This window comes from Erinaceus europaeus, chromosome 13 (genome assembly GCF_950295315.1).
Source record: "Erinaceus europaeus chromosome 13, mEriEur2.1, whole genome shotgun sequence".
Lineage (NCBI taxonomy): Eukaryota > Metazoa > Chordata > Mammalia > Eulipotyphla > Erinaceidae > Erinaceus > Erinaceus europaeus.
In genome coordinates this window covers 10470569-10492229 of record NC_080174.1, presented here as the reverse complement: position 1 = coordinate 10492229, position 21661 = coordinate 10470569, and the positions used below count along the sequence as shown (strand labels likewise).

The window sequence follows — 21661 nt, the reverse complement described above, 5'->3', positions numbered from 1 at the left end:
GTGTGTGGGGGGGCGATTCACAATGGTTTTTGCGCTGTGTACTCAAAGTAAATTAAAATGATTTCCTGGAAAAGTCCTTGTCCTGGGACCTTGTTAATAGCATGAAATGCTTTGCAGTTAGGTATCAACACTTTGGGGGCCAGTGTGCTGGTGAGGGTGCCATACTTTGCAGCGACCTAGGCTTAAAACTCTGGCATAGGGGAGGGGCTATAGCCTGAGAGGACTCTCCCTCACATCCTAAGGAAAGGGGCAGGTGGAATGGCGAGACATGCATGTGCCCAGCTCCACACAAACTCCAAAAGTCAACATTTTATTCTGTGCGTTTTATTTATTGCCACCAACTCATCACTGAGGTTAGTTGCAGACACTACGAATCCACCAACTCCCAGTGGGTGGTTTAATCCATTATGGTGCTGAAACCTCATGTTTCACCATCACTGTTATCTTCATTTATTTATTATTTACAATAACTAGCAGTCTTTCTTTTTCACTGTTTCAGACACTGCACCATGACTCCATTTGTGGAACTCCCCAAAGTTCCAATGCTCGCAGGCTTAAATCTGGGACTTAGGTTATTTCTCTGTATTTGTATGACCTCTTATATATATTATGATCATTTTGAACTGACAAAAACTTAATTCCATGAGAATGGTTATGCAGAACGCTTGCATGCCTAAGGATTCTAGGTCCAATTCCAGGTTCAATCCCCAACACAACCATAAGCCAAAGCTGAGCAGTGTTTTTTTTTTCTCAATATCTTATTATTGGATAGACAGAAATTGAGAGAGATGGGGGAGATATAGAGGGAGACACCTGAAGCCCTGCTTCACCACTTGGTTCTCAAAATAAGAGGCCCATATTTATTGTGTGTAACAATTTTATTTATAACAAAATTTACTTTGATGTGCATATACAGAAAGACATACCAACATATAAAATACAGAAATATATACATGTGCAAAAATATCTTTAAAAAAAAACATCTACAGACAAGGGAAACGAAACACATTGAGAAAGAGATTTAAGAAAAGTGACAAAACATTTAAATTAACAGACGGCAGTTGATATTCCAACTGGTAAGATAAACACCTCAAACATTAACAAGATGGCAAGGGAGATTTGTATTTAATTTTAAAATTATGGGGGGGGGGCTTCAGTTAATTTTTCTTTTACTCACAAATTTCAGATAAAGTTTTTTTTTTTAAATACTTAAATTTTCTCATTTGCCAGGGCTTTAAACTTTTCTTCACATCTTATAAAAATACTTTAATAGGCTGTGCATCCTTTTTTTTTTCCCACTGAGGGAAAAGAAAACCCTAACTTGATGTAAAATTGAAAATCACACAGCATTTATTCTTTAACATTAAAACCTAACATTTTTCTAACCTCCATAATCAGTTACCATTGATCTGAGGAAAAGATTACAATCGACGTAGATTATTCTTGCTTCTCTTTGTACCAGGCAGAGGACCCATTTTATAACTTGCTTTGAGGGACTTGCCATTTGAGCAGTCTTTGGTGGTATGATAATTACACAGACACTTTGTACAGTAATCAAACCCGCAGCCCTCCCGTCTGCAGGTTGCCCGTTGTAAATAGCAGTCGTATTTTGCAGGGGAGTTACAGCGGATACAGGCTTTGAGGCTCTCATTCTTTTTCAAAGTCTTGGCAACCTAGAGAGAAAGATCATCAGATTCGTAAAACAAGGATAGTACTTCTTTCTGTGCCCTCCCCCAACACAAAGCACTATTTATTGTCACAGAAGACCGCTCCTGCCTTCAGTGAGCTGGCCTTTCAATGGGTGGGATGTATCCTCTGTCTAGTTATAGTGACTTTCCCCACTGGTACTTTCCAATAGGTTTTTACTTCATGAGTGTTTTATTTGCACACACAAACACCTAACTTTAACTCATCCTTTCTGTGATGTCTTCCTAAAACTCACAGAGGCTTTTTGAAAACTTCAGTTCTAATTTGTTATACATCATTTGTTTATATGGCCACCTTTCATTCTAGGTTGGGAGATTCCGAAAGTAATCATGTTTTCAGGTGTCTACATCCTGTCTAGCAATGGAGGCTCAGCAGATGCTTTTGGAATCAATTTATATGAAGTCATTGCATCATGGTCACTTAGGATGGAAGCCCCTATTTCACTATAGGTATGCTCACATTTTGGGTCCATACCAAGGCACTCGATATTTCAATATGTGAAGACAGACTTTCAAGCATATGGTCAGTTAGCGATTTTAAAATCATTTCCTTAGTGTTTCTTCCAATAAGTCCTGTACAGGTTTACTTAGGCTACAATTAAATTTAAAGTTATTTCTTTGTCTAAAGTCCTGAAGGATAGGCGACCCTTGTTTTCAGATTTAGTGATAAATTACCTCAGAGAATTCATTGTGTCGACTATACGAAGAACTTTTTTGATCACCGGGATTGGCTAACTTGGTCCGAGAATCTTTTGGGGAAGGCAGCTGAACTGCTGATTTTTGAACAGAAGCTAGTGCAGTTCTAAACATGACGTATTCTCTGGTTGAAGCATGCGGTGAAACCTTAATGCTCTTTTCCTAATTAAAAAATAAAAATCTCCCATAAGACTTAATACTTTCCTATATTTTCAACAATAAGGCATTCTTAATATTACAGCTATATCCAATATACCCAAACACAGTCTTATATACAACTTAGCCAATCATTTAACGCCTAAAACTCAGGACTCAGGACAGGAACAGGAAACCAGAAACAGTGAGAAAGCACTCTGCTTTCTCTAGAGTGTTTGGATTTTATAAAGTACTATTGCAGAATAAAAGGTAATTTTCCCCACCAGCACTAGAAGATTAGATTCAAAACAGCTTTCAAGTAAGAAAATTCTTCCACAGGGCTGGGAGGATAGCACAATGGTTATGTAAACAGCCTTTCATGCCCAGAGGCACCAAAGGTCCCAGGTTCAGCCCCTAGCTCCACCTTAAACAGTGCTCTGGTGAAAGAAAACAAACAAAATTCCAATAACACCAGCTTATTGACAAAGATCAACTTTAAGAACTGAAATAGTACCTGTCTGAAGTCAGACAATTCGAAAACAGCACCAAAAATCTGGATCTAAATATAACTCTAACTTAGAGGTGAACATCTATGTGTTGATATTGAGTCATCTTTAACATGTTGATAATTTACTTATTTGTAGCAAGAAACCAAAGAGGGAGGGGGGAAGATGGGAGTGGAATCCCATCTCTGTTTGGGCCAGGGTCAGGTGTCACACATTTCTCTGGAGGGAGCAGTGACACCAGCTCTAGAACCTTCCCCCGTGGTGTGGTACCCCCACATGTTGCCAGGGTTTCCTTTGAACCAGAGCTCCACTGGGTATCTCTTGGACCTTCATTGAAAAATTGTTTTGGTTCTAGTGAAAAGTTAAAATGATTTTCTTCTTCAGAGAGCTGCACCTTGCACATGGGCAATCTCACTGTTTCTGGGCAGAATATATATATATATATGTAATATAGTAATAATACATATTATTTCCTTTTCACTCTGAATGAAGACACCATAGCACTAGATGCTGTGGCCTTCCCGTGTGGTGCTGGGGCTTAAACCTGGGCCTAGTGCAAAGTGCTCCACCCTAGCTAGTGAGCTATTTCTTCAGTCCTGAAATGTCTTATGAATTATCTTTTAAAAATCAAGTGATCTAGGGGGTTGGGCAGTAGCGCAGTGGGTTAAGCATTAGGATTCTGGTTTGAGCCCCCCGATTCCCCATCTGCGGCGGGCGGGGGGGGGGGGGAGTCGCTTCACAGGTGGTAAAGCAGGTCTGCAGGTGTCGATCTTACTCTCCCCTTCTGTCCTATCCAACAATGACATCAATGACAGTATCAATAATAAAAATATCAATAACAATAATAAAAATAACCACAAAAACGTAAAACAAGGGCGACAAAAAGGGGAAAAAAAATCAGGTGACCTGTCATCTCCATTTTCTATTACTAATGACACAGAGCACTGTTATATCTTTTAAAATGAACATATCAACTCTACAGACTTACAGCAACTCTTTGTATTGCTTTATTGTACAGTTGCAGTATCCCCTTATCATCTTCTAGAATCTTCTTCCACGTTTTGGTGACTTTAGATACACTGTCAATTACAAAAGCGACACTGAGCAAGGATGAATATCACAGAAACGTTAATAGTACAAGAACTTAAGCAGTTCTTCTTAGCAGTGATTTCAAAGACTGGTCATCAGGGTCTAATGGTGTTAAAATGAGGACCCCGGGAATCCCGTTGTGCTTTTTCCAATTCCTCCTCATCAAATCATCTTAGACACATGCAGGCACTGTGCTGTATTTTTCTACATTTTTAAACAGTGACCATAATTTTATCCCTAGCACCATACTAGCTAGCTATTCGGTAAGTTTTAGCCAAATTGTGAGGCACTCTAGAACACATTGATAGCAGTACAGAGTAACTTCAAAAACTCATTCTAGTAACAGATAAAGCAGAAAAACTCATTCTGCCTCAAGGCAGTCAGCAAGTAAAGTCAATACTTAATTAGACCTATCTTCCAGTCTCCATAATTTTATCAGTGCCAAAGCCTGGGGAGCCCTGGAATGGAAAAGGCTTTTAAATAATTGCAACCACTTTAATGGAGATAATCTTATGCTTTCGTTTTCAGAATCCTGGGGGTCACACTGTGACAACATGCCTCATGGATACAGTTGAGCCTAAAAGAGGAAGCTCACACACTCACAAGCTAAAAGGATTCCAATAAACAGCAGTACTTACTTGACTAAGTCCATATCACTGAGCTGAGTCAAAATAACTTTTAAGAGATGTCTGAGTCCCCTTCCAAAAAGTTCACTTAGAATATCTACATATTCCAGGCCCATTTTCCTGCCAATTATATTTTGTAGCCTAATATTTCCGCTGGGTATACATTCCTTCAATTTATCCCAGTCTATTTTTGGATTCCGCTTAGCATTCTTTTTTAATGTTGAGCAAACCACTTTTGCAAAATGAAGAGCAGGGAGGAAGTTTTTGTTGGGATACGGGCCTGGGCTTTGTGTCTGTAGCAGGTGGGGCTGTGGACTGTCAAGGAGACTCTCCTCCAGGGGAAGGCTGCCCTCTTCATGTTCACTGAGGACACTGTGCTGGGAAAGTGAGGCATAGCCACTGTCTTCGTAAGGTCCACTGACCTCTAGTTCTTCTATTTCATTGGAGCTATGGAATGTTTGTGACACGTGCTGATTTTCCTTGTTATGCAGGGGCTTGCTTTCAGCTTCCAGTTCTAGAATCCTGGGGCTCACAATGGGTGATCCCACCTCTAATAAGCTTTTAATGCAGTCTTTACAAGAACCCTCCAAAGGTGAAGGAGTGTGGGAATCCAGTTTTCCACTGTCATCAGGCTTGACCAGTTTCAGTCCAGCATGAACACGGTTATAGTTGTCACATTTCATTTTGACAGAAAGACTGGAACACTCTTTAGAACCTATATGTATATATAAAAGAAAAAATGTATTTTGTTAATGGCAAGCTCTCCACACATCCTTTCTGACTGCAGGCCAACTTTTTCATTCCATTCTAAATACAGAGGCTGAAAGACACAGTGTGGGTCTGTCATCCATGCTGCTTGCCATACACCGGGGCTTGAAGTCAGGCTCCTGTGTATGGCAAGGCACATACTTTACCAGGCAAGCTGCCTCCTACTTAGCATGACACAATATAGACTTTGTGTATTTCCTTAACATCGCGCTAGCCGTGAAGCTATTGTCCTATTAGTAATTATCCGAGTGTAACTTCTAATTGCTGATAGATGAGAAAATCATTTAAGGGCTTGTCCACCAAACTGGATGATAAACTAAGGTTTAAGCTCATCTGTCTATAATGTATTAGAAAAGGTGCTATTTTAGCTACCATGTAAAGATTCCTTATGGTCGGTGAAGTACAGAAGCAGAATAATGGTTTAAGTACCAATCAGAAGATTTGGGAAGTTAAGAATGACACTCCCATCAATCAAATAATATTAAAGCCAAGGGTAAAAGTGGAAGGTCAGCAGGAGTGATGTGAACCACTGTGGATTCCTTTTAAATTGCTTGATAGAAGACAAAGAAAACTGAGAGGGAGATAGACACTGGCAGCACCAGGGGCCTGAACCCAAGCCCTTCCACATAGTAAGTATGTACTCAATCAGGTGCACCACCCACCCATCTCCATTAGGGTGTTTCAAGAAGCTTTAACTGCTACTAACAACTAGTCTACAGAGGAAAACCAAGTAATGGTGCCCTGTCTATTAAGCCACCTAACTATTGTGCAGATCACTAGTTTAGTCACTGATTCAAATCCAAGCTTCAAGAAAGTGGCCCTAACTCCCTTAGAATTCAGATAAGACATGGAGCAAACAGTATTTAAAGGACCTCTACAGAGGGACTTCTCCCATCTTTGTCCCGTGTATTGTTGGATGTTTTGCAGGGTTTACCCATCTGATACTCTTAGCTGCTCCTACCCCTAATATAGGACAGTAAGAAAAAGTCTCCCAACAGCAGATTGTGCCCATTGAGGGAAAGGAAAGGTACTAACACCTCCCCCATTCCTAAAAACAGAGTTACTGCTTTTGCTTTGAGGATTTAGGATCGTGTTGGGCAGTTGAGGCTAAGCATCACTGAAAGATAACATGAGCAGAATTCTGGGAGAGAAATATTCCAATGTTTTAGGACAAGTGCCCATTGTTATTGAAGGTAGTGGGGTTAAGGAGGTGAAGGAAAATCCGGAATACTAGATTTAGTCAAGACTCCACCTGCTTCAAATGTATGTTCATTAGTTTTACTGCTTTCATTTCGAACACAACATTGAAAGTACACCGTAGCAGAGCCACTGTGTAGACAGATGCTCCTACCAATGCAAGCCCGCAGTTCAAGCAGTCAGAACCTGAACAGATCAAGGACTGACCCTCAAAATCAAATTTACCCTGAAAATTCAAGGCCATTACAATGTAAAATGGATCAAGCCTCCACCCCCAAGTTATCTCTAACTCTAGCACTATTGTGTGAATGGGTCTCTTCCAGTAAGAGTGAAAAAAGAAAAATCCCAAAAGGTCATTTTGTCTTGGCCTCAGCAGACTTTAGTTAACTTATGTCTGTGCGGTTAAATACACAAACCAGAAGCCACTTTACAAAGACACAAGTTTCTGTTTCCGTGACTAGAAGGAAGAAGTCTGAATAGAGATGCAGGTGATGGAAGTGGAGTAGAAATTATTCCAGGGTGTAAGGTGAGAGCATGTGAGGCAGAAGAAACACCATTTGCTGAGCTGGGGAAACTGACTAGCTCAGCCTTCTCATTCAGAAAGTAGGGGTGAGAAAGGGGGATTAAATGTATATCAGAGTTTAAGTCACGTGTAGCCTAGTCAAGAGGCTATTTCTCATACCTTTTGTATGTCATACCTTTTTATCCTTGAATGAACATCCTCTCACTTAACCTTGTTACTAGATCATGGATGAACTACCCAGGCCTGGCCTGGGGTGCTATGATGTGAGGAGGTCACATGTGCTCCCCATGTCTGTGTGGGTCTTCACAGGACACATGGCTGTCTCATATCTCAAAGAGTAGCTCCTGCATCCAAATTGTACCCATATGGGAGGGTGCAAGTGTGTCCTGCATGGAATGGCTTCCTGTCCAGAGCTGTTTCCTGCCTGACTCCCTGATCTGCTGGGATAGGCTCCAGCCACTGGTCATCCTGCTTGAAATGGAAAAAGCAGATTGGAAAATGAATGAATGAATACTACTGTATCATACTAGAAGTTATTTTGGGTCTTTGGCCAAAACTATACTGTAGGAATTTGAAAATTCTTGCTCATTCTTTTGACCAGCTATGAGATCTTGGAATGTTGTAGTCATCTTATTTCCAATAAAATGGAGACACCAATCTCTACCTGAAGGTAGCTGAAGTTGTGAAGATAATTCTCAGTCCTAGCATGAAGGTGGTATGCTCCTTAGTTGTCCAATTTGACCTCTTATTTAACTTTCCAGATAGATTTGAAATTTCCTATGAAACTTGAGTGTCTAAAAATCTTTAGCCATTTCAATGCTAAATAATTAAGTCTCACAATCTCTAGTATCGAAGAGAAGTTTTCTGTACCCAGGGATCAGGATGACTAGAAAATTTCTTTACCTAAGAATGAAGCTATAAACTTCAGAAATGTGTACTTTCAAAACAAACATTTGGATGCAATACGTTCTTTAATTTCATTTCTTTGACTCTGTTTAAGAAGAAACTATTCTGAGACACAGAATGAACAAGTGTAATCGAAGATGCTACAAATTCCTTATCTTAAGCCACCAAGCTTCAGAAATTTCGCGGGGAACTTAAAACCATACAGGATCTTGTAGAAATAAAATTAACCTGTTAAAAAATTTCAACTCATCATTCCTTGGGGTCTTCTTAGATTCCTTTTCTACCTAATGGGTCTGCTTTCAGCAATTACTCAATGTTGCAACATCAAACTGCTGGCTTTTAAAAATGTGGGTTTTTTTTTTTTTTTTGGAGGGGGTGTGCATTTAGATCTCCTTTAGAGAGCGGCAAATAATTTTTTTAAAAAAGTAAACTCTTTTATCTGAACGCCTTCCACTCTAACCCTAGTCTTGCAATGGAGGACTGTCTAGCTCCTTTGGAATGCTGGAGGAAAAAAGCAACTCTTCAACTCTTCGATTCTCCACCCCCCCCCAACAGAAAAAAAAACAGTAAACACAGACAATCCACACTGGATAAAATAAGGCTTTATTTCCCCACGTCTCCTTTGGCTTCAGGGTCTTGATATTAAGTTATTGGGTCAAAAGTTGGAATGAAAAGAAAAAAGGGGGGAACATTTCGTTTACAAGGTTCCAAGCGAGCTAGGTTGGATGAGGTGGGGGGATGCCAGCATTTGGCGGGAGTAACGGGCGGAGATGGGGGTCCCTAAAAGTAGGCGGGAGCCCCTCTGGGCGCGGGCCGCTCCGGAGGCGGGAGATCCGAGCCTGATCTCCCGCGCACACCAGGCTGATGCGGGCGGGGAAGAGTCGCGGGGGTGGGGTGGGTGGGGGAGAACCTTTCATCCCACCTGGGGGGTGCAGGGCACGGCTCAACAGGGGGGGTTCAGGGTGCTTGGAGGGCACCTGGCCAGACGCCGGCAACTGCGGGTCAGAGCCCCCAGGAGTGGGGGCGGGGGCGAGGGGGCTCTTTGGCGCCCATTCCAGCCAGGTGGGGACACGTAGACCTAGCTGGAAGCTGCGGGTGCACCGGGACACCCCACTTTTGCCACTGCCCTGGAGCTGGGGGAGGCGGATTGGCCTGATGAGCAGGGGGTACCCGGGGATTGCAATTTACCCCGGACCCCCACCCCAACCCTCACCCCCGAGTGCATCTGCCCTGCCCCCGCCCACCCCACCTGGCGCCTTCCCGACTCCCCAGCTTGCCAGCTCCCGAGTCCTGCACCCGGCTCGCGTGCAGCCAGGCTCGCGCCCCCCTCCAGGCCCGGCTCCGGTCCGCAGCCCCCATCTCGGACCCATCGCCCCTCCCTGCCCCTACCCATCCATGCACCCACCATCCACCTATCTCCCACACCCCAGGCTCAGCTGGGATTTTGCACCCACGAGGGCTCGGTTCTGGCCCGGTCACCCCATCCTGGACCACGCGCCCCCCGACTCACCCGGGTCCGAGGGTCGAGAGGGCTCGCTGGCTGTCAGGGCACTAGGGCAGCGGCGGTGTGAGCAGGGGCAAGCAGGGAGCCGTGGGGAGGCGCAGCAGGGGCGCCGGCTCATGCCCGGGGTCCTGGAGGCCGCCTCAGGTGAGGGAGGCGGACACCGCCGCTAGGGAGAACGACCGCCGGCGGCACAGCGCTCTCTTTCAAAAGGCGCCAGCTGGGACTTTTAAAATCTTTGAATTTAGTGCCCAAATCAGCCCGGCCCAATGGGGTGCGCCGCTCTCACACGCGATCCAATGGGAAGGTGGCGAACTGGGGATGTCTCCCTCGCGACCAATAGGAAGCTCGAGGGGCGGTACCCAGCGGGAAGCCACACCTCCCTCTCCTCTGACGGACACAGCCCGTCCCTAAAGATGCTGCAGGCCCTGGGGGCGTGGCCTGGGGGCGTGGCTAAGAAGCGCGGGGACCTACAGCAGGTGGAGGGAACCTACCACGCCTGCGCGAACCCGCCAACTTCTCCTCTGCCGTCCAGGAGCTCGGCCTCCCCCAACTTCTAATCTCATCCTAACGGCAGCTCGGGTTTCGGTCTGCAGAGCTCCGGCGAGCCCTGAAGGCTGCCAGCTTCCTCCGATCATCTCGCAAGCGGGAGTCTGGTGAGAGTTGAGCTCTGGAGAGCGGGAACTTGGCCTTTCCGGAAGATGAGCCCACCCCCCAAGTTCTCCGGAGCCCGCCTCTCTAGGATTTCGGCGCTCTCTTCTCGTTCTCCGCCTCTCGCCCCTCCCCGCGGCCGCACTCCTGCGCAGGCGCGGCGGGCGCGCGAGGAACCTTGGAGTTGGCGGGTTGGCGCCTGCGCGCTGAAGACCCCGCGTTTCCCGGAGCAGAGGGAAGTGGAGAGGGCGGGGGGCCAAACCCTTGGGGCCCTTCCTGCGGGGGGCGGGGTGCAGCGGTCCCTTTTTCTCACCCATGCATTTATTTGTATTTGCAGCCCCAGCACAGCCATCAAGGCTTAGCAAGATGCTGATTTTATACAACCTGACACGCGGGGGGTGGGGGGATTCCCTTTCCAGAAAGTCAAAATAAATGGACAGCAATATTGCGCCAGTCTAAATTAATGGATTTAATTTTAACCTGGAGTTTCAGTCCTCACTTTTTGGGTTCTGGATGCTGCTGGCTAAGTTTTCTATATAGCAATGGCAAGATCGTTGGAAGTATCAACCAGACTTTTGGCAAATTTTGTTATTTGTAGCTAGGTCTCTGACGTGCATGAGTTCACTGCTCCCAGGCTGCTTTTTTGCATCCCCACAGAGTGACACTACACCACCAGAACTTCCTCAGGTGCTTTGCCAATTCCATTTGGGGTCTGGGTTGCAATTTGGGTCTTTGGCAATAAGTAAGGCAAGACAATCCCTTACCCTCCTACCAGGTGAGCTATCTCTGTCTGATTCAGTTCTGCTTTCTTATTAGTCACGCAGATTTCTATACTTTTTAATGGGTTTATATGCAAACTGTTCCACCCCCCTTTTGTGGCCCTTGTTGTAGTTGTTATTAATGTCTTCGCTGTTGGATAGGACAGAGAGAAATGGAGAGGAGGGGAAGACAGTAGAGAAAGACAGACACCTGCAGACCTGCTTCACCGCCTTTGAAGCGACTCCCCTGCAGGTGGGGAGCCGGGGGCTGGAACCGGGATCCTTACCCGCGTCCTTGTGCTTCCCGCCATGCCCCGCCATGCCCTATGTGCACTTAACCGTTGCGCTACCGCCCTACCCCCCCAAACTGTTCATTTCCTGGATTCAACTTTGGATCAATGGAATGGAAGTTCTGAAAAGAGTAAAGTTAGTGCCGGCCTTATTCAAGTAAATGCTCGTTTAAATAGATGGCATGCCCAGTATGAGGCACAAGCAAAATTCTGCTTGTGCTAGGTGGCTCCCATTTCTGTAAATTTGTGATTATTAGTTTAGGAAGTGTTTCACATTTATTTTGATATTTCAGGATGCTGAGTTAAGATTCTCACTAAGAGGAAGTAGTCAGCAATAAATAATTTCAGTAAAGGGAAGAGGGGGAGTTTACAGTTGGGGTAGAGATTTGGCATTGGAAACATGGGTTAAGATTTTTTTTTAAGTTATCTTTATTTATTGGATAGAGACAGCCAGAAGTTAAGAGGAAGGGGGGGATAGAGAGGGAGAGAGACACCTGCAGCCCTGCTTCATCACTCACAAAGCTTTCCCCCTGCAGGTGGGGTCTGGGGGCTTGAACCCGGGTCCTTGACATGTGCGCTCAACCAGGTGCGCTACCACACACACCCCTTTTTAAATTTTTTTTTTTCAATTTTTTTTTGCTTCCAGGGTTATTGCCAGGGCTTGGTTCCTGCACCAGGAATCCACTGCTCCTGGAGGCCATTTTTTCCCTTTTGTTACCCTGGTTGTTTTCCCATTGTGGTTATTATTATCGCTGTGATTGATGTCATTGTTGGGTAGGACAGAGTGAAATGGAGAGAGGAGGGGAAGACAGAGAGGGGGAGAGAAAGATAGACACCTGCAGACCTGCTTCACCGCCTGTAAAACGACTCCCCTGCAGGTGGGGAGCCAGGGGCTTGAACCGGGATCCTTCAGCTGGTCCTTGCGCTTCGGGCCACATGCGCTTAAGCCACTGCCTTATCCCCCGACACTCCCCCCTTTCTTTTTTTTAACTAGAGCTCTGCTCTGCTGTGGCATATGAAGGTGTTGCACTGAGGAATTGAACATTGGGCCTTATGCATGGAGGTCTTAGGGTCTGCTGAGCAATCTCCCAGGCAACAAGAAGGGTTTCTGAGGCTTAGGGTCAAATTCTGAATGTTGAACTCTGGCCAAAGACTGCACAAGTTGTACAAGGTAGAGTCTGTAAGTGTTTTGACTTGTTCCTTGGACTGGGAGGAAGTCTAACATAGAACAAGGAAAAGTGGAAGAGAAGAGGTAAAAGTCAGGTCCTGTAGAACTTTATACATTTATTTGTAGACTAGTTTTCTTCTGGTTGTGGTGGATTGTAGTCCAGAGCAGTTTTGACCAGGGAATGATTGTAGAGTGAATGTTAAAGCTGAAGTAGTGGTTTATCTACTCGGTGCACTATAAATGTTAGCCTTACAGTCTTAACAGTATTTTTATTTTCTGTTGCAGACAAATACACAAAATTTGAGTGGAGGTGGACTGCTATAATAATTGAGCACACTGCTTAAAATGTATTAGTTAGTAGTTCGTTTTTCAGAAGAATAAGGGATATTTTAGAAAAATCAGATTTACTATGGTAATAGAAGGTAATACATAACGCCAGTCATGTTTTCCTGGATACCTGAATAGTTTGCCTGCCTTTCAGATAATTGGGTTAGAGTTCATTTTAACTGCTTGAGCCTTTATTATGAGGAAATATTTCCTTCTATATAATTATGGCTATATTGATATTATAAATTGGCATTTGTTCAGTAGACTAATGATCACCTGTTCATTTAAGTGAGCTATTTTACAAAGAAAAAAAAAAATTTAGTGAGAAACTTGTGACCGTTCTGACTTTTACTAGATTCCAATAGATGCATAGACATTTTCTGCACCTCAGTATGAGCCAGACCTTCTTGGTTTTGTTGACAGGTACATGACATACAGAAAAAAAAAGTCCCTTATTCATTAAGCAGCTCCTTCTTGCAGCTCTGAAGTATTCAAGAAGTCATGGAGGAAGTATTTTGTATGTCATCAAACATCACCCAAAGTTAAGTTTTCTTAATTCATCAGAAAAATGACTTTAATATATTTAATATATATATTAAATAAACTTCTTGCAGAGAAGGAGCATACATACCGTGGTGTCTCCTGCTTACCGAGAGCACACTTACTCTTACTCTCAATACCAAGGTCTGTGCGGCCTCAAGCAAGCATTCCTGGGTGTTTTCCTCTGTCAGGCCCTAGTCCTCTGGCATCTGTTATCTCAGATCTGAAAAGATATTCCTAACCACCATTCTCCTGGTAAAAAGAACATTTTCCATCAGGACATAGCTGTAGGATTTTACTGCCTCTGAATGACTACTCACTACCCCCCTTCAAAAAAGAAATGACAGAATAGGGGGTAAGGGGAAGATAGGGAGAGCCAGCAAAGAACTGTTTGTTTCACCCCTCAGGAAGCTTCCCCTGTGCAGTGAGTGCCACCATGTGGTGGGGGGAGGGTCGAGGCTGACAGCCAGGCCCTCTTGCCATTTCCTTTTGCCCAGGGCTATCTTTTTAATCAAATGGCAGAAAGAAAAAAAAAAAAAAAAGCTAAACAGGTTGTCACAATTTATTCGTAAATTTACTTTCAAGAATAAATGCTTCCAGTCCATAAAGGTGAATTGACTTGTCTCATCTGAGTTTTTAGGAGAAATTCAGCATTGAAATCTAGCTTAATTTAAATGACAAAAGTGCTCAAGTTGTAGGAGTAAGAAAGGCTGTAAAGCTGTCAGGTCTAAAATTTAAATTCCAGTTTTCAGAAGAACTCTTATGGAACAAGTTAAATGACAACATAATAGCTTGATCTCAAATGCAAATTCAATGGAAAGCCATGACAGTGAAGGGAGGGGAGAGTTGGCAGGAATGTTCCAGCTAGAAATTTTTAAGATTTAAGCAATATAACCAAATTCCCTGCTTAAGTGGATCTTTGTCTTGATACTAGTGTTCATATATGTAAGGATTATAGGTATCTGAATTGGGCATTTAAAGATACTTGATGTGGGACAGGCATGTAATTATCATTTTTAAATGATAGCCTGGGGCTGGGTGGCGCTGTGCTTGGATGAGTGCAAGGACCCAGGTTCAGGCCCTGTAGTGTCTGTCCCTAGCGCCCCACCCCCACCCCCAGGGAGAAAATCTTTGGGAGTGATGAAGCAGTGCTGCAGGTGTTGGTCTCTCTCTCTCTCCATCAGCTCCTTCTCTCTCAATTTCTGGCTGTCTCTATCCAGTAAAGATAACTAAAAAAACTTTTTTTTTGTTTTGAAGTCAATAAAGATTTAAGGGAGTGGTCTGGGAGGTGGCACAGTGGATAAAGCACTAGACACTCAAGTATGAGGTCCCCAGTTCGATCCCCTCTCCTCCTACCTTTCAAATAAATCTTGGGCTGGGATATGCAAAGAGACTCATACCTGAGGCTCCAATTTTTTTTTTAATATTTATTCCCTTTTGTTGCCCTTGTTTTATTGTTGTAGTTATTATTGTTGTTGTCGTTGTTGGATAGGACAGAGAGAAATGGAGAGAGGAGGGGAAGACAGAGGAGGAGAGAAAGATAGACACCTGCAGACCTGCTTCACCACCTGTGAAGCGACTCCCCTGCAGGTGGGGAGGCGGGGTTCGAACCGGGATCCTTATGCCGGTCCTTGTGCTTTGCGCCACCTGCGCTTAACCCGCTGCGCTACAGCCCGACTCCCATGAGGCTCCAAATTCTCAGGTTCAATCCCCTGCACCACCATAAAGCCAGAGCTGAGTAGTGCTCTGGTAAAAAATAAAACATTAAAAATAATAATCTTTTTTTAAAAAAATTAAGGGTAAAAAGGAAGGCTATCTGTAACTTCTAATAGTGAGCAAATCTGCTATTAAACTAGGTCGTGTTTTGTGCTGGTTACCAGTTCTAGCCTTACTCTGTGTGTCTGAGCTAGACCTATAAACATTATTCCTTAACTGAAGCAGCTTTGTCAGCTGGGTATGAAGGAGAAAGAATTTTTGTATGAGGACCTGAGCCTTAGACCTGCAGACACTGAGACACAAGCAGTCTGATGCTTATGTTGACACCTGGTTTGGAGGCTTCTTGTCATTCCCGAGTTTAGCTCTCAGAAGATCCCACCCCGACTACAGACCAGCACTGCCTTCGTGTAACCCAGAAACTTTAAAGGCTGTAGGTCCACTTTAATAGCTGATCCCATTTTCAGTTAAGAATTCTGACACCGACATTCCAGTTCAGGTTTTTATTGTTTCTGTGCTGGGCTGGAGTTTAAGTAATGCAAGTCTTACCGTGGTTCTTTTATTTTTGCTTGGTGTTTTTCATAGTAGAATTAAACCTTTTATTTTACCTAATAAAGGACTATTTTCCTTTCTGTAGAGTTCAGAATTTACAACACAGTCAGAAGAGTCTTCAGTTTTTGTACTGATAACGGTGATTTGCCCAATGGTCTACATCCTAAAAGCATGCATATTCCAATAGTAGTAACTCGGTTTTTACTTTTGTTAGAGAAAGAGAGCCAGAGCAGCACTCTTACACACCCGGGGTCAAACATGGGGCCGCACCCTCGAGAGTACAGTGTTTTATTCACTGCCCACTTCCTGGGCTACTGACTCATGTTGTTTTAAAGAAATAATTTGACTTGCCACAAAATTTTCAGAAGCCATGAAAGGTCTTTAGTAATAAGCTAATTTTGAGAAGAAATGCTTTCTATTAAAGATTCATAATCCGCATAGTCTTTCAGTGACTGCATAAGTTCTTCCAGTAGATCCTCTCCGTGCATAAAAGTTTCAAGATGATGAAATGATTTGTTTATCCTGTGATCTGTGATCCTGTTTTGTGGATAATTGTATGTCCTTATTTTTTCTGACCTTCCTTTAGTTCCAATCTGTATTTAAAAGATAAGAGAGAAAACAGTTAGCCACTAAGCCTACATATGTGATGAACTGGAGATTAAGCTATTGGTTTATCATTTGAAAGAATGTAAGGAACAGAGGCCTGGTATAGCTCACCCAGTAGAGTACACATACTTACAATGCATGGGGCCTGGGGTCAAGCCCCACTGAAGCCTCTCCTCACTCATGGATCACATTCAGTCCCATCCCCTCCCTACCCCAAGCGTCTCACACTATGAAAAAAGAAAATGCCCACAAGGAATGCTGGAATCCTGCCTGTACCAAGCACCAGAAACAGTACTGGTGGCCATGGGGGGGGGGGGTATTGCATCCTTAAAAGATCAAGAGGCTGACAGAGAAAAAAGAGAACAAGGGCTGTAAAGTCAGACTGTGTTCGAATCTTCAGCTGCAATCCCAGTGTTCCATTTCAACTCTAGCCTCCACCCAGCACCCCCAGGCAAGCTATGTGAAAGGGCTGCTATGTGTACGGGCAGCAAGGCACGTGGCTAACATTCAGACGGTAGCTACATAGGTGATCTCTGAATTAACCTACTCATCCTTAGCAAGGACACGATCGTGGAGTTCCTACAGTGAAGAATTAAAAGCACTGCAGTTAGTTATCAGTTGGGAAGAAAATAACTTGTTTGCTTTCCAACTTTATCCCATAATTTTATTTTATTTTTTTAAATTTATTGGGGGATGACTGGTTTACAGTTGACAGTAAAATACAATATTTTGTACACGCATAACATTTCCGTTTTCCACATAATAATACACCCCCCTCTAGGTCCTCCTCTGCCATCATGTTCCAGGACCTGCCTGACCCCTCCCTCCCCACCTGAGTCTCTTACTATGGCACAATACACCAACATCCCATAATTTTCAAAGTGAAAGGGTACGGGGGATTCTGCAGATGGTTTTTATAGGAACTCAGATGAAGTCCGAGTACACACTTGTGAACATGGAGAACAGCACAGAGGTGCAAGGTGACTGTAGAACTAACTACACTTGGCTTATTAATCTGAAACTGGGAGATGGCTGTACCACTTGATAATGACACGTTTGCTGGCAAAACCATCTTAACATAAGGCTTTACCTGAATCTTTCTAGCCTGGTATCTTTTACTTGTTTCTTCTTCCAGCTGCATGCTGTATAGTCTTGCACGTAACTTTTTCATAGCCATCTCTCTGTTTTTCAGTTGAGATCTCTCTTGTTGGCATTCGGAAACAATACCTGCATAGTGTTATGAGAATTAAAGAGTTTTAATAGAAACATCTTCTTAGTATCAAGGAACAATCTTTCTCCTGCTCATCCTTCTTCCTTAATGGAGGAAAAAGAAAATCAACTCTAATATAAGAGGAAACTTATGACTAACTTGAGGGAAATATTTTCACATAAAAGGAAAATATATTAAACAATAATTGTTTTCCCACAATACCAGCCATGATTTTTAAAAATATTTATTTATTCCTTTTTGTTGCCTTTGTCAGATATTTATTCCCTTTTGTTGCCCTTCTTATTGTGGTTATTGATGTCGTTGTTGGATAAGACAGAGAGAAATGGAGGGAGGAGAGGATGACAGAGAAGGAAAGAGAAAGACAGACACCTGCAGACCTGCTTCACCGCTTGTGAAATGACTCCCCTGCAGATGGGAAGCCAGGGGCTCGAACCAGGATCCTTAAGCCGGTCCTTGTGCTTTGTGCCAAGTGAGCTTAACCCGCTGTGCTACTGCCCGATTCCCTTTAGCCATCATTTTTTAAAGTGTAAAGTGATGGCTACTCATAGAAACAAAAATATGAAAGGGTGGGGGTAGACAGCATAATGGTTATGTAAAGAGACTCATGTCTGAGGCTCCAAAGTCCCAGATTCAGTCCTTTGCACCACCATAAAGCCGAGCTGCTCAGGGCTCTGGTTAAAAAGAAAGAAAAGAGGAGCCGGGTGGTTGGCGCGCCTTGTTGAGCACACCTGTTCCAGTGCACCAAGGGTCCTGGCTTGAGCCCGTGGTCCCCACCTGCAGGGGGAAAGCTTCACAAGTGGTGAAACAGGGCTGCAGGTGTCTCTTTGTCTCTCTCCCTCTCAATTTCTGGCTGTCTCTATCCAACAAATAAAGAAAATAAATTTAAAAAAAGGGAAAAACAAAAATATAAAATTCATGAATATTTCTGAGAGGGTCCCCCCATTTTTTCCCTTTGTGGTGGCAGGGAATGAGCCCAGCTCCTGTGCACTGGTGATACTGCCGAGTCACCTGCTTCCACCCCCCTCCATTTTTTTCTGTTCTTTCATGCACAGGATGCATTACACAGGATGGCATATTTAACAGTTTCCTCACTGAAATAGAATAAAGCCCATCAGTCCAGCACTACCACCAATCACTACTGATGAGTGGGCATTCCACCTACTTAACAAAGAGATCCTGGTATTATTTTCTAAGTAACTAAGGCTTGCTATGCATGTTCTTCATCGTAAGTGCATCTCCACAGTAAAACTTGTAAAACACAGCTTTACCTGATAATATCTGCTGATGGCTTAACAAGACTCTAGGTACTGCTCCTGTCTCAACTCCACTCAAGCCCTGAAGTTCTATGGTGGAATTTAATGGGGAGAGAATCTTCTAAAATCACCTGTTAAGACTTGGCATACAAGGCAAGCATTGTTTCTGGGTAGTAAATCCAACCTTTCATTTATTCAAAGGACTGCATACCTATCCTCCAAAGTGGGCTAAAACTAGTGACTGAGAACATTTTCTGATAAAGAACAACCCATGATAATTACTTTACTTTGAGAACTCTTCCAGCAGTAGTATAAATAAAAATTAACTTTAGAAAGTTGTCTGGAAAAAGTAATCAGACCTTTTCTTTAGCATTATTAATAAGTTCATTTCTTAGACATAGATTCCCTCTTCTTGGGTTTGCAATTATCATGGGAGTTTTTAGCTAAGAATTCTAAATCAAATAGCTCGGGGGGCCGGGTGGTGGCGCACCAGGTTGAGTGCACATATTACAATGTGCAAGCACCCCGTTCAAGCCCCCGCCCAATCCCCACCTGCAGGGGAAAAGCTTCACAAGTGGTAAAGCAGTGTGCTGCAGGTCTCTCTCCCTCCCATTTCTGGCTGTCTCAAATAAGTAAAGATAATTTTTAAAAATTATTAAAAAAATAATAATCAGCATTAATTCCCCAATAAAGAAATAAATTATTTAAAAAAAAATAATAATAATCAAATAGCTTGTAACAATTCTTAGTATATATTCCTCTGGTAATTGAGGGTTTGTTTCAGTGAAAAATTGACCAAGTAATTCAGACCTGAGTCTTACCCTAGTGTTTTATGTTGAAGAGATCAGCATGTACCTGTGGGAAGGTGGACTATCCGGACAGCACTGTCTGTGGTGTTGACGTGCTGGCCCCCAGCTCCACTGGCTCTCTTAGTATCGATTCTCAAATCTTTAGGATTGATCACCAGATTAATCTATGCAGAAAAGACTAGATTATTTATTTGTGACTCTAAATGGATGTCATATACATTAAGATTCAGAAGGTAAGATAAAAGCCATCTCTAGCCCTAAGTAAGTGGACTCCTGTGTATATTATTATTATCACATGAGCTTAGCAACTGGAAATGTGAATCAAAGAGTTATGTTCTGTGGTGGGGTAGTGGTGCAGTCAAGGGTATACTATTACCAAGGTTCAAGCCCCTAATCCCTACCTGCAGGGGCTGGGGGAAGGTTCACAAGCGGTCAAACAGTGCTGCAACTTCCTTCCTTCCTTCCTATTATCTCCATATCCCCTTTCAACTTCTCTATGTCCTATCAGATTAAGAAACAACAAATATTTTTTAAAAGTTGAGATTTCATGGGCTATTTCAGTTTTCAAACAAAAGAAGAAAAGGCAACTTAAAGAATTAATAGAGCTTATTTTGCTTATTTTAAAAAAGGATTTAAGTACTTAAGAGGCAAACTATATTTCCTTGTACTTTAATAATTCATACTTAATTTTAAAAAACAGGTCAAATACATTTCTTTTTCTATATTTTATTTATTTACTAGGTAGAAACGAGAAATGAGAAGGGCAAGAGAAACACTTGCAGCACTGCTTCATGCTTGTGAAGCTTTCCCCCTACAGGTGGGGACCAGGGGCTTGAACCCAAGTCATTGCACATTGTAACGTGCACTCTACTGAGTTTGCCATCACCCAGTCCCTATCACATGTAATTTATCTCTTTTTAGCAGAAGAAAACATCTTTTCCAATTAAATTATCTTCTGGTAGGCTGAGAGTTTTCTTTCTGAGAACAAACTATATCTATTATCACTGTTAACAATATGTTTCTACTTTCGTATGACTGGGCTATGAAGCAGCTACTCTATTAAGTTGTTACCCTTGTTAGAACATGATTCCTGCTATTTCATAACCTTTGACCTCACTGCACAAGTTAATAAAAAAGCCAGCTGAGTCTTCAATCCTGAAGTAAATTAACATTTTATCTCCTATAGTATAGAGATGATACCATGATACCATAATATCCGGGCTGAGAGTAGATAAAACTTAACAGGGCAAGACTGTCATCTATACGCTCTTAATTTTTTACCAGCTACTGTAAAATCTTCCTTTTTAGACTGATAAGCTGATTCTCTATTAAAGTAACTCAAAATACAGGATGAAGTCCACATCAGTGAAGTGGGAGGGTGCTGTGTCAGGCCCACATTCAGAGAGCAGACTGCTGCACCTCACCTCAGTTGGCTGCGGTAATACTGCCACAGTCATGGTGCTGGTGTGAACGCGGCCTTGTTTCTCTGTCTTGGGCACTCTCTGTACTCTGTGTACACCGCCTTCAAATCTCATGAGCCTGTAGGCCCCTGAACCTCCAATGCTGGCAGATGCATGTCTAAGGCCACCTGGAATGCATTGGGAAAATAAGTTGTCATTTGTTGTCTCTGGAACTTAGAAATAATTGACCATCATTTCTACTATTTTGAAATATATCTACAAGAGCTAGAAAATAATGTATATGAATTATAAAGTGCTGATAAACTTTAACAAGTCTCAGATGTAAACTACTGCTTATATAATTATCAACCGCACAGAATTTATCTACTTTTTTTTTTTTATCATACTATAATTAATCTTTTAGAGGTCATTTTAAATCTGGTCTATTTCATGTAAAAAATACTAAATGGCAAATGAAAAAACTTAAGCATCCTAACAAATTCTAAAGCCTAATCATGGTCTTTCTAGGCCTTTTGCTCAGACATAAATAGGTAAATTGAACTACATTTTACCCGGCACAGATTAAACAGTTTACTGACCTATTTCACTGGGAAAATAATCCAGGGTTTCAAAGTGCCATCTCTTAAATGAAGCATATTGCTGATACATATTAAATATCTCTGAAGTAAATAGCATTGCCTCCTGACCCC

At 42.8% G+C, this 21661-nt stretch overlaps 2 protein-coding genes across 9 annotated transcripts in view; both read right to left on the bottom strand.

Annotated features, from left to right (window-relative positions):
* Nucleotides 1-859: 859 nt before the first annotated feature.
* On the bottom strand, nt 860-10375 carry FBXO5 (F-box protein 5). 2 transcript variants are annotated; one of them, XM_007516094.3, is made up of 5 exons: nt 9663-10375; nt 4771-5473; nt 4032-4122; nt 2382-2564; nt 860-1673 (listed from the first exon to the last, which is right to left on the bottom strand). In XM_007516094.3, exons 1-5 carry the CDS (start codon nt 9772-9774, stop codon nt 1422-1424), a joined length of 1341 nt encoding a protein of 446 aa, XP_007516156.1. In that variant the 5' UTR covers nt 9775-10375; the 3' UTR covers nt 860-1421. The 2 variants fall into 2 exon arrangements, with proteins under 2 accessions (XP_007516156.1, XP_060061296.1); XM_060205313.1 differs by having other exon boundaries at nt 10148-10375.
* A 5213-nt stretch (nt 10376-15588) lies between these two features.
* MTRF1L (mitochondrial translation release factor 1 like) overlaps nt 15589-21661 on the bottom strand; it is a 9932-nt gene continuing 3859 nt past the window's right edge. For 2 of the 7 annotated variants that reach the window (XM_007516106.3, XM_016185389.2), the window contains 5 exons: nt 21551-21661; nt 20976-21139; nt 19598-19715; nt 17349-17485; nt 15589-16245 (listed from right to left, as the gene is read on the bottom strand). The exon at nt 21551-21661 is cut by the window's right edge. In XM_007516106.3, the coding sequence (XP_007516168.1) occupies nt 16045-16245; nt 17349-17485; nt 19598-19715; nt 20976-21139; nt 21551-21661 (731 nt within the window). In that variant the 3' untranslated portion in view covers nt 15589-16044. Of the gene's footprint in view, nt 16246-17348; nt 17486-19563; nt 19716-20975; nt 21140-21550 lie in introns of those variants that run through there. The other 5 variants (XR_009553625.1, XM_060205311.1, XR_009553628.1 and 2 more) reach the window with 5 other exon arrangements.